This window comes from Staurois parvus, unplaced genomic scaffold (genome assembly GCF_062004578.1).
Source record: "Staurois parvus isolate SC_StPar_1 unplaced genomic scaffold, SC_StPar_1.0 ptg000118l, whole genome shotgun sequence".
NCBI lineage: Eukaryota > Metazoa > Chordata > Amphibia > Anura > Ranidae > Staurois > Staurois parvus.
Window position 1 is genome coordinate 1,290,075 of NW_028317914.1, and position 13,285 is coordinate 1,303,359.

General features: G+C 44.6%; 1 protein-coding gene across 1 annotated transcript in view; it reads left to right on the top strand.

Annotated features, from left to right (window-relative positions):
- The window catches only part of RNF144A (ring finger protein 144A), a 122,800-nt gene that overhangs the window by 43,431 nt on the left and 66,084 nt on the right, over window positions 1-13,285 (top strand). Inside the window, exon 2 of the mRNA XM_089672012.1 lies at window positions 4,635-4,780. Within this exon, the coding sequence (XP_089528138.1) occupies window positions 4,646-4,780 (135 nt within the window). The 5' untranslated portion in view covers window positions 4,635-4,645. The remainder of the gene's footprint in view (window positions 1-4,634; window positions 4,781-13,285) is intronic.

A 13,285-nucleotide genomic window follows, 5' to 3' on the forward strand; every position in this document is an offset into this window, starting at 1 on the left:
CCCCCAGGCCACAGTTTGGAGACTCCTGGTCTAAAAGATGGTAAAAGCAGTTTTACTTAGCTGATCCTCTGCTCGCATCGCAGACAGCACTTCTCTATGCTCTGTTAGTGGATGATCCTTCAGCCTCCTTGCTGCCAAGGCAGTGCTATAGTTCCTGAATCAATCTTGATGACCTTAGAGGCATCTGACCAGAATGCAGGGAAGATGAGGCTGTAGCAGCCAGTCTAATAATGTGAAGGAGCCTGTGTAAGTGGTGGATCAGATAAGTAAAAGTTATTTTACTGTCCCCTGGACTTAAATGAGTAGGTGGATTTTTGCTCTTCCCAGAGTCCAGTTTTAAAGGTCTGCCCCAGCTAGCTAAATATGTGAACTACTAGTGCTATATCCAGAGTCTAAAGTCAGACTATTGAACTGAGTTTGCAGGGCATACTCTACCCTGGTGGCTTGCTCTGAATAAAAGGGCATGTCCTCTGCTTAGTCATGTGACCTGTAATGTCATTTCCCACATGGAAACAATCTAAGTAGAATTTCCAGCTCCAAACCAATCTGCATCTGTGTTGAACCATTCCAAAGTCTGAAACCTTTTATATATTTGATTGAACCTCACTTCAAATGTCAGATACCCAACCGAATGCAGGGTTTTACAGGTGAAAACTACAGCGAAACATCAGACTATTCAAGGTAGATTGACAGTGTCTCCTGAGAGCTCCTCCTTAGAAATGAAAATTACCACATCCATGCTCCCTTGCCACCACCCCACCCTGAGTAAGCTCTGGTGACAGATGGGGGTTTATTTACTAAAGATGGAGAGTAAAAAATCGGCTCACATTTGCATAGTAACCAGTCGGCGTCCAGGTTTTATTGCCAAAACTTAATTGAACAAGCTTAGGTTAGAAACTGATTGGTTTCTATGCAGAAGTGAGCCTAAAATTTTCACTCTCCAGCTTTAGTAAATAAACCCCATGGTGTTACAGCTTAGCCAGGTGGATGACACGTCAGGACATATGTGTGTCTGTAGTTGTGAACATCATTTTGGTATGGAAATCTGTAAAAAAGTTATTGTTGAGTTAACAGTTGCATACCAAATCTTCAAAATTTGATGTGGTCACAGAGGTTATGATTACCCTGGGACATGAAAGGTTTAAAAAATGTTTCTTTTTTGTCCTCTCTATATTAAATAAAGCAATTATGTACAAAACTATTAAATACTCCATTTTAGGAATGGCTAGATAGCTTGTAGCTGCTGCTATTTGTTGAGCTGTTATGTCTCCCATACCCCAAGGATGGGGTATGGGAGACATAAATGGAATAAACTGATGAATCTTTCGTGAAATTCCTCTGGGCAGTGTGGAACTCAGAGACTAGTAATTATATTGCTTCCCAGCCTTTTGGCTAAGGTCAAGCGTAGTATCTGCTCTCATCAGTTTTTGGCAGGGAGAACATAGTATCCCTTGTGGCAAGGGGGACGCTGTCTAGTATTCATCTGATGTAATAAGGTGGGAATGGTGGGAAGGCCTTTTTCCTCAAAGGTCAATTCTGGCCTGGTGCACCAGGCTTCTCCCCAGTTAAAAGCAAGGCTCTCCCTAAATTCTAATGCCTTCTTGATTTGAATGGGGCTACATTTGTCTGGCCTGGGATTGGGGGGCACAAGGAGCTCTCAGTGATGTGCCCCTTGGGGGTAGCATCCCAGGGGTGCCGGGAAACACTTTTGGGTTGCACACCATGGGTGTTTCACTTTCACTAGGTCATGTTACTGTGTGATTTTCTAGCACTTCTCCTTTTGGTGGGCCTTTTGGCTAACCCAAGGGAATTTTTTTTATAATTGTGTGTTGTGTATTGCACATGGTACTTTTTTTGTTGTCACAGTATTATGTCATAAGCACTTACACTGCACGTGTGTTTTTTGTGTTTGTTTTGCATAGAGACAGAGGGTGTAGATCATTGGGGGATCTGCCCTGATGTGGGTGGAGGTTCTGTGGCCTTCGGGTCCTTTGCCTCTTCTCATATGGAGGTATCTCTCTTCTCACCAAGTACTTCATGGACTGGCCTCAGCTGGTCCATATGGAGTGGGGTCCACCTGGCTTTGGCCTTGCCTCTGTTGTGCCCCTGGAGGTTCAGTGTTAAACTCCTTCTCTTTGGAGGATTGGCCTCTGTTCACTGTTTTGTGTGTGCTGTGATTTCACGTTTAGCTTTTTTTTGTTCACAGAGGTTTCAACAAAGCACTGTACCGAGGAGCTTAAAAAAAAACTAGAAATTATTTAATGGCAACAACTTATTTAGGTGTATGGTGGTGCATGGCCATACACAGATTCTCTAGACGTGATTATGAGCATTTTCTATGTTTTCTATGTTTCCATTGTTGGAACATTTCATTGCGTCACAATGACCCTTTGGCTGCATTCTGAGATTACAATGTAGCCGGTCCTGGTGGCACTGTAAAAGGTCAAGCAGATTTCATTCATGGTAAAACATCTGCCCACAGATATTTTTATAACATTGTGGTAGCTTTGTATTGTTTGAAAATTAAATTTTATAAGGCAGACTTCTCTTTTACTATAAATGGAATAATAAAAAGACGTCGGTGAGGCTGATTTATGAAAACTGGATCATAAGGGGATCTGTTTCCCATCCTTTCATTTTCTGGGAAAATAAAACAAATACTATGACGGGGTAAAAATGATCCAGTTATTCTCCAGGTTTCATAACTCAGCTCATTTTGGCATTGTTTTCTAAGCCAAAGTGACCTTGCTGAGACAATTGCATACAGATAATAAAAAAACCACACCGTGTTCACTATTTCTGTCTTGGCAGACTCAATTTAAGTTGCGTTGTATTGGATTTGGGATGTGTGTTTGTCTTTTTTTTCTAATTAGAGGCGAACTCTAGGCAGACATAAAACATCAATTAATGCAGTCATGGATCAAGTAAACAAAAACATTAAATATATTTTTAGACACAAGCAACATGAGTACCTGTACCTGTGTTGGTATTAGCCTTCTGTATAGCTGCACTCATACTGAACGAGGTGGGGGTATCTCTTGGAGCCGGTTATACTCTGTACAGTGCATATGTTCTGACAATGAAGAGAGAGCAGACTGAGCAGAGGGATGTCTTTATCAGCGTGCTGCTTCTCTTTCATTGCCCAATCAGCAAGGAGAGGGGTTGTCTTGCTTATGCTGACTGCTGTAAAGGACCTGGCTGTACTGTCTGACAGGAGTGGGTCTCACAATTAGCCATTATTTGGCTGGTAAATTGTTTCATATACTAATTACTGTGTGTTTAGCTGCTTGCCTGGATTGCAGCTTTATAGGTTTAATTTGTAATTCATAGTTTTAAAATGTTAAAGTTTGTAATAAAAATACTAGATATTAGACTGGTTTGTACAGCTGTAGTCATGTACATTATTGTGAATATACAAGACTTCTGGTGCTGTTCCACCTGGATCTCAAATGCCTGATTATAGAACGTCAGTGGGCCTATGGTGTCTGATGCAGGCCAGACTTTGCAGTGACATGCAGACTTCAACTCCCAGGCAACCCTTCCTTACTCCATCCAAAAGAAAAAAAAATAACAGGTGTGGAATGTAAATCTTTTGCAGGTAAACCTAAAGCAGAATTCCACCCAAAAGTGGAAGCTCCACTTTTCTGCCTCCTCCCCTCCTCCGCTGCCACATTTAGCACCTTTTGGGGGAGGGGGTACCTGGTTTTGCTGCAGCAAACTGAGTCGGAAGTTTGCCCCCCTCTTCCAAGGTCCCAGAGGACTGCGGTCCATTCGCAAAGCGATGCATGCTTCGCGCATGCGCAGTAGGAACCTGGCGGTGGGGTGAGGACCCCTCTGGTTGCATGGACAGTTAAGTGTCCTAATATTAAGAGTCATCAGCTACAGTATTTGTAGCTGTTGACTTTTAATCTTTTTTTGAAGGTGGCAGGGGCCAGAACTCCATATTCTTGAAATGAATGCGCCTGCTGTAACATGTAATTTTATGAAAAAGTATTGTATTCTCTTTGTATCACTTCCTTTTTGTGAAATCCCTGGTGTTCCTGCCAGTCTCTCTGTTTTCCTAATAACTGACCACACCAGGCATTAGAGCACAGCATGGTCAGTGTTCTTGGCTGTGCTGAGAACTCAGCCTGCTCTCTTCCAACGATCAGGCTTGTGCTGCAAAGTCCCATCCCCTCTTCTCCCATCATTCACTGGGAAGATCAGTGTGCTGCTGTTAATCCTCCAGCTCCTTATGCAGCTGAGAACAGAGGGTATGTGATCACTTATGAAAAACGAGAAAAAAGGTATGTATTTAGAAAGTTATTGATATATGTATAAATATATATTTTATATATATATATATATATATATATATATATATATATATAGTACACAAATGTTTTTATTTCTATTTTAAACAGAATGGGTTGTTTTACAAGGTGAGGGTTTCCATATACTTTAAGTGGAAGCACCAATGGTGGGAGCAGCAGGCTTAGATCTATGAATAGATCAAATCAACATACAGTTTTTTTTACTACAATGGACTATATAATAGAATGACATCTGCACAATGTATGTAAGAAATGTAACTATCCATTTAATTTATGATGTCCTTATCTTGTCACTAAATTTTGACTCTTTGTTGATTGCAGAATTATTTGCCATGACTACAGCACGATACCGGCCTACATGGGACCTGGCCTTAGACCCCCTGGTTTCCTGCAAACTTTGCCTTGGAGAATATCCTGTAGAGCAGATGACCACCATATCACAATGCCAATGTATTTTTTGCACACTGGTATGTATGTCTGTAATGCCTGTTATCTTTCCACTATTGGTAGGAGCTGTATTTTTGCATCCTACTGGTTTACCATTTTGGGTAAAGCAGAATGCTTCATAACTCTGTCCTTACTATTCAGTTGTTGATGTGCCTTTGTATATTCATGCAACAAGCTCACTGCCATCCGTGACCTCTTTATCTCCCACTCCCTCAACCTCCTAGCGGTCACCGAAACCTGGATCCAAGCCACTGACTCCACCTCCCCTTTGGCACTCTCCTATGGAGGTCTCGTCTGGTCCCATTCACCCAGACCGAGCGGTCGTAGAGGTGGTGGGGTCTGCATGCTCTTGTCACCACTGAGCAACTTCCAGGTCCTCCCAAACCCCCCCTCTATCCTTCTCCTCCTTCGAGGTCCACTGCATCTGACTCTACTCCCCCACCCCTCTGAGGATTGCAGTTATCTATCGCCCCCCTGGACCTGTATCCCGCTTCCTTGACGACTTTTCTGCCTGGCTGCCCTTCTTCCTCTCCTCTGAGCTCCCCACCATCATCCTTGGTGACTTCAATATCCCTCTCAATGTCAACAACCCGGCTCCATCCAAACTCCTCCACTTAACCTCTTCATTTGCACTCACACAGTGCACACAGTCCTCCACCCACACCAACGGGAACACCCTGGACCTCGTTTTCTCCCATCTCTGCACCCCCCACAACCTCACTAACACCCCTTTCCCTTTCTCCGACCACAACCTCATTACCTTCTCCATCTCCTCATCCTCTAACACCTCCCCCCCAAACATCAAACCTTCACCAGCCGTAATCTCCGCAACCTGAAACCAGCCGCTCTCCACTCTACAGCTGACTGTCTGTACGACAGTATCCTTCCACTGTCCTGCCCTGACCTGGCCACTGCTGCGTATAACAACACGCTATCAGCTGCCTTAGACTCCTTAGCACCCCTAACCACACGTAGCATTAGACCTCGACCGCTTCAACCCTGGCAGAACGACCACGCTAAACATCTTAAACGACGCAGTCGCGCGCTGGAACGATTATGACACAAAACCAAATCCCCTTGAGCATTCCCCTCTACAAATCCGCCTTCCTCACCTACACCTCCTCCCTCCACGCCGCCAAACAAGCCTACTTCGTAACCCTCATCAACACCCTCTCCTCCAGTCCTCGCCGGCTCTTCTCCACTTTCACCTCCCTACTCCCCCCCCCCCTCCCACCCCCACCCAGTACCTCACTCACCGCCCACAAGATTGCCATTCACTTCCAAAATAACATCGACGCAATCCATAAGAACATTCTCCCCAACACTCTGCTCCTTCAGCCTTGCCACCACTGAGGAGGTCACCAAGGTCTTCTCAGAAGCCCGCCTCACCACTGGACCCGGTCCCCACACAACTCCTCCGGGCACCCTCCCCCTCCATCCTACGCTCCCTCACCCACATCTTCAATCTCTCCCTCTCTACTGGCGCATTCCCCTCCCTCCTAAAGCACGCGCACATCACCCCCATACTCAAAAAACCCTCCTAGGACCCCACTGACCTGAACACCTTAGACCCATCTCCCTGCTGCCATTCACTTCGAAGCTCCTTGAGCGCTTAGTCTACAATCGACTAAGCTCCCACCTCACTGACAACAACCTCCTCGATCCATTACAGTCTGGCTTCATCCCCTACACTCCACCGAAATCGCCCTACTCAAAACCACTAATGACCTGCTAACCGCCAAAGCTAATGGCCACTACTCAGTCCTCTTACTCCTTGACCTCTTTGCGGCCTTCAAAACAGTTGACCACCCCCTCCTCCTTGATAAACTACACTCCCTCGGCATCAGAGACTTTGCTCTCTCCTGGCTCTCCTCCTATCTCTCCCAATGCTCCTTCAGCTTTACCTATAGCACTACCACCTCCCCTTCTCTCCCCCTCTCTGTTGGGGTCCCCCAAGGTTCTGTTCTTGGGCCCCTTCTCTTCTCCATCTACACCTCCTCCCTTGGCAAACTGATACACTACCACAGCTTCAACTACCACCTCTACGCCGATGACACACACATTTACCTCTCCACCCCTCAACTCACCCCTTCAGTCTCCGCCCGTATCACCCACCTGCTGAACGACATATCAGACTGGATGTCACTCCATTTCCTCAAAATGAACCTTTCCAAAACCGAGCTCCTAATTTTCCTCCCAGCCTGCGCCCCCCCCCACCCTCTCCATTACGACCAACAACGCCACCATCAGTCCTACCCCGCAAGCCAAAGTCCTAGGTGTCACTCTAGATTCAACCCTGTCCTTCCAACCCCATGTCATCTCACGTCTGGACTACTGCAACTCCCTCCTCACCGGCCTACCTCATCACAGACTATCCCCGCTTCAGTCTATCCTGAACTCAGCGGCCAGACTCATCCACCTTACCAACCGCTCCTCTTCTGCCACCCCCCTCTGTCATTCCCTCCACTGGCTCCCGATTGCCGAACGCATCAAATTCAAACTACTAACACTGACATACAAAGCCATTCATAACGCTGCCCCAAGCTACCTCACCGACCTGATACCCAAATACCACCCAACCCGTAATCTTCGCTCCTCACAGGACCTCCTACTTTCTAGCTCCCTGGTCTCCACCTCCCACGCCCGACTGCAGGACTTCTCCAGGACTTCCCCCATCCTCTGGAACTCACTACCCCAATCCATCAGACTGTCACCTACCCTCCTCACCTTTAGGCGCACCCTGAGAATCCATCTCTTCAGAGAAGCCTACCCCGCCCTCACCTAACTGCCGATCTCCTCCACTCCTCCTACCACTCCATCCCCCACAGCCACTTCCTCCTGTGCCACTATCCCCTCCCTCCTAGATTGTAAGCTCAAAAGAGCAGGGCCCTCGAACCCCTCGTGTATTGTTTTGTTACTGTATTGTCTCATATACCGTCCCCCACTATAATGTACAGCGTTGAGCAAACATTTTGGCGCTATATAAATACTGTATAATAATAATAAAATTCATGCTCCTGCAATTCAACCTTCCTTTAGAAGGAGTATAGATTTGCTGCTGGGTAGTGTCAGGGTTGGTTGACATCCAGCTCCTTTCTCATTGGCCTGGTTTTTAAGGATAATCCCCCTGTACTCTAGAGATGATCTACTCCTGATGGCCATGTTGCCATAATGGTTGCAGAGTCATACATGGAATTTACATGTAGTAGTCTGTATGCAACCCAATCCATGGGGCCCCCATTCTTTGGGTCTGCTATCCTATCATCTCCCTATCAGCTGCTGTCATCTGCAGGCGCACATGCCTGCCCACAATGCCCTGAGGTTGGGTGATTATTTTATTGTGTGCCTGGAGTTGAGCTTAAGTAGTTAGTCAGGCCAACTGTATTCTCTAAATATACAGGTTTAAATGTTTTGGAGCAAACATCCATGGTGCTTTTAAGAGCCCACTTAGATCAAGGCATTGCAGTAAAGCAAGGTAAAATCACATATTCATTGTGACCGGCACACCAATACACTATGTGGTCAAAGCAAATGCATGGCAGTGCATCACAATATTAATACCTGACTCAATGCTTCTTGATGCACTACAATGGATGGAGTCAGGGTTGATTTACAAAAAACAAGAGTGCAGCGCTATCTATTAAAAACAATTAGTAAATGCATTGACATAAAGTGCATAAAAACAATCAGTTAATGCCTTAACATAATGAGCATATGGCAGTCCAAAAGAGTGGTGTGAATGAACTAGAGGAGAGCTGACAGTCCACTTAAATCTTCATTATGTAGATTGCGGTTGATGGTGCTCAAAGAAATGGGACATATGAAGGAAAAAACCTCCACCTCCAAACCAAACACACTGCCTCTTACCCTGTATTTTTACCGCACAACCAGGAACAGCCAAAGCAGGACATCCATCAGCTTCTTTCAGTAACACCGCTCTTTGTAATTGGAAATTCGCTCCAGTCAGCTGGACCGTAGCCAACATATAACAGTTAAAAAAAGCCATCTCATACTATAGTAAGACGGGAGTAAAACATTTATTCAAAGAAAAACACTTACATTTAAAAAAATAAAATGTCACATTTCAATATACCACATGATGTTTCCAATCAGCAAGATGGCTGCTGCGCCCCTGTGCGCGATGACGTCACATGCAGTAACTCTTTCCTATGCATTTTGTCATCAATGACGTTGTCATGGACGTAGGCTATTACCAACATCATGCTGTATATGTAGAGCAAGCCAAAACACCTCCCACTGGGTTAATTTAAGGGTATCGATTTTCCAAAGGTAAATAGAATGTGCACTTTGCAAGTACAGATGCTGCACTTTGCAAGGAATACAAAGAAAATGTATTATTTATTTATTATAGGTACTTATATAGCGCTGTCAATTTACGCAGCACTTTACATTGTACATTCACATCAGTCCCTAACCCTCAAGGGGCGTACAGTCGAAGGTCCCCAAGCCCTAACTCACATTCATACATACACATACTGGGGCCAATTTAGACAGGAGCCAATTCACCTCCCAGCATGTCTTTGGAGTGTGGGAGGAAACCAGAGTACCTGGAGGAAACCTACGCAGGCACAGGGAGAACTAAAAAATAAAAACAAACAGCATTTTTGATGGTACATGATTGCAGAGCTTCTCATTTTCTAAGCTCTGCAGCAACTGCACTTGCAGATTGCACAGTCTATTTACCTTTAGTAGATAATCCCCAAGAGGAATAAGATGTTGTAAGGCAGGATGATGTAACGTTCAGTAAGATGTATCAACTGCATTTCCATTTAATACATTAATACATATTGGTTGGTTGCTTTAGGTAGCTGCAAACTGAGCATTCCACTTTCTTTTAATAAACCCACCAATGTCCTGTTTATTTTTATTTCTGCAGTGACTCTGCTTTTAGAGCAGTTTCTGGTCAATCATTTTCTATACCACTAAGTAATGACATTTCAGTGGGGTAGCAGAGAGTCCTAACAAGGGAAGAGGTACTGTGCCTAAATGTTTTTATATATTTCCTATACAGTATATTAGATCTACCACATTATTATTATACAGGATTTATAAAGCACCAACAGTTTACGCAGCGCTTTACAATATATGGGGGGACAGTACAATTACAATGCAGAAGGAGTAGGGGGGTCCTGCTCATGGAGCTTACAATTTTTTGTCTTTTATTCATTTCATACATATTGGCTAATCTCCAGGGCTACATTTCTTATCATGCACATCACATTTTTACATTGCTTAAGAGTGATAAGCGTATCGTCATGCAGCAGGCAATATGTTGAGGTTGTTAAGGTCATCTCCGACACACTGTCACATATGATGTTGCTTAGCAATGGGATGATAATATAGTCACGGTGATCTCTGTGAAGTATCGTGAATACCGTCATAACATAAGGCAGACAGAAATATCTGGATTTACTGACTCTAATGTACTCGTCTGCAGTCATTTTTTTATTGCAATATACTATACTTATATATAAACCTGTTTAAACTGTAAATTGACTTTTGCGTATGAAACAGGGGCGGACTGACAACTCATGGGGCCCCCGGGCAATAGGAAATCATGGGGCCCCTGTGTCCTCGTCAACACTCAAACCACACCCAAAAAAGCCTATGAAAGCTATCAGGGGCATCTCATGGGGCCATTGTAATGGGGGTGGGTTTTTTATGGGGGAGGGAATAAAAATGTTGGTTTTATTTTTGTAAACCATGCCAAACTTTCAATAAAAAGTATTTGATTAAAAAAAGAGATGCATTGTATTTGCTGACACATTCTATTAGAATATACAGTGAAGGAAATAAGTATTTGATCCTCTGCTGATTTTGAATGTTTTCCCACTCACAAAGAAATGATCAGTCTAAAAATCGAATGGTAGGTGTATTGTAACACTGAGAGGCAGAATAGCAACAAATAATTCAAAAGAAATGCATGTCTAACAAATTATGCACTGATTTGCATGTTCATGAGGGAAATAAGTATTTGATCCCCTTTCATTCAGCAGGATTTCAGGCTACCAGGTGTCTTTCATACAGGTAACAAGCTGAGATTAGAAGCAGTCTCTTAAAGGGAGTGCTGCTAATCTCATTTTGTTACCTGTATAAAAGACACCTGTCCACAGGAGCAAACAAACAATTAGATTACAAACTCTCCACCATGGCAAAGACCAAAGAGCTGTCCAAGGATGTCAGGGACAAGATTGTAGACCTACACAAGGCTGGACTGGGCTACCAAACTATCTCCAAGCAGCTTGGTGAGAAGGTGACAACAGTTGGTGCAATCATTCATAAATAGAAGAAACACAAAACAACTGTCAGTCTCCCTAGGTCTGGTGCACCATGCAAGATCTCACCTCGTGGAGTGTTAATGATCATGAGAACAGTGAGGAATCATCCCAGAACTACACGTGAGGATCTTGTCAATGATCTCCAGGCAGCTGGGACCACAGTCACAAAGAAAACAATTGGTAACACACTACGCCGACAAGGATTGAAATCCTGCAGTGCCCACAAGGTCCCTCTGCTCAAGAAAGCACATGTCCGGGCCCGTCTGAAGTTTGCCACTGAACATCTGAATGATGCAGAGGAGGATTTGTTGAATGTGTTGTGGTCAGATGAGACCAAAATCGAGCTCTTTGGCATCAATGCAACTCGCCGTATTTGGAGGAGGAGGAATGCTGCCTATGACCCCAAGAACACCATCCCAACTGTAAATAATGGTGGTGGAAACATTCTGCTTCGGGGGTGTTTTTCTGCTAAGGGGACAGGACAACTGCACCGCATCAAAGGGACGATGGATGGGGCAATGTACCCTCAAAGTTTGGGTGAGAACCTTCTTCCCTCAGTCAGGGCACTGAATATGGGTCATGAATGGGTGTTCCAGCATGACAATGACCCAAAACACATGGCCAAGGCAACAAAGGAGTGGCTCAAGAAGAAGCACATTAAGGTCCTGGAGTGACCTTGCCAGTCTCCAGACCTTAATCCGATTGAAAATCTGTGGAGGGAGCAGAAAGTTCGAGTTGCCAAATGTCAGCCACCAAACCTTAATGACTTGGAGAGGATCTGCCAAGAGCAGTGGGCCAAAATCCCTCCTGAGATGTATGCAAACCTGGTGGCCAACTACAGGAAACGTCTGACCTCTGTGATTGCCAACAAGGGATCTGCCACCAAGTACTAAGTCATGTTTTGTGTAAGGGATCAAATACTTATTTCCCTTATGAACATGCAAATCAGTGCATCATTTGTTAGACATGCATTTCTTTTGCATTTTTGTTGATATTCTGTCTCTCAGTGTTACAAAACACATACCATTCGATTTTTAGACTGATCAATTTTTTGTGAGTGGGCAAACTTTCAAAATCTGCAGGGGATCAAATACTTATTTCCTTCACTGTATGCATCACTGCTAGTATTTGTTATACATCATGTTTTAAAGGGCTCCAAAGACAGAAGGTTAGTTCACACCAGATGTGGTGGGACTAAACTGGGTGGCTGTTCCAGCACAGTCCCATAGCATGGACAAGGCAAATGCCTTGTCTCCTATGTGCCTGTTCACACTACTGTGCTGCAATGGTGTGGGGGCACAGTGCACCAAGAAAAATGACTACACGCAGTTCTTTTTATCAGCACAGCGTGGTGAAAGGCAATCCACTGCCTCTCAGCTTGCAGCCTGCATTTGAACGTTATCAGATGTCGTTGTGACATTTCAATAAAATTAATTTAAAGAAAAAAAGGAAACAGCACGATATGCCATGCTCTGTGCATCATCACTGTGCTGAGCTCAGCCGGATCGCACTGCACCCCAGTCTCTGCATTGCAACGCAGTGGCTGATGTGAACCAACCCTGAATACTTAGGCATCATGCACACTGGGCATTTTTACAGCTGCTATTTTGGGCATCAGGCATTTTTTTTTCTACAGTCAGGAAACTCCCTGGCATGTTATCCTATGGATCCTTGCACAAATAGGCTTTTATCTGTGTTTTTTGGCAGGGACGTTTTCAGGCTGGAAAAAAACTCAGACATGGATGGATGGGGTAGTTTGCGTTAAATATTAAAAATAAATTAAATAGGGTTTTTCGTTTGTGGTTCTCAAATACCACTATAGCGGAGCTCCACCCAAAAGGGGAAGTCCGCTTTAAGCACTGATCCCCCGCTCCCTGTGAGGAATTGGTATCTTTGGGGAGCGGGTACCTGATTTTGACAGTTGTTCTCCCCCCTCCCTCTCTGCAGTCTTCTGGGACACTTGACAGGTCCCATAAGACTAGACATGACAGACATGCACAGTGGGCACCCGGATATAAATCCGCTAGCTGTCAGAGCTGGGTGCCCACACTTACGAAGCTGGTTCCGGGGAGAGAGGACAGCTGGTGAACCTGGTTGAAGTGAACTCACCACTGGATCAAGGGACAGGTGAGTGGCTGATTTTTAAAAGACTGTAGCTGCTGACTTTTCTTTTTTTCAGAGATGACTGAAGCTCTGCTTTAGGTTCCACTTTAACCACGTCAAAGC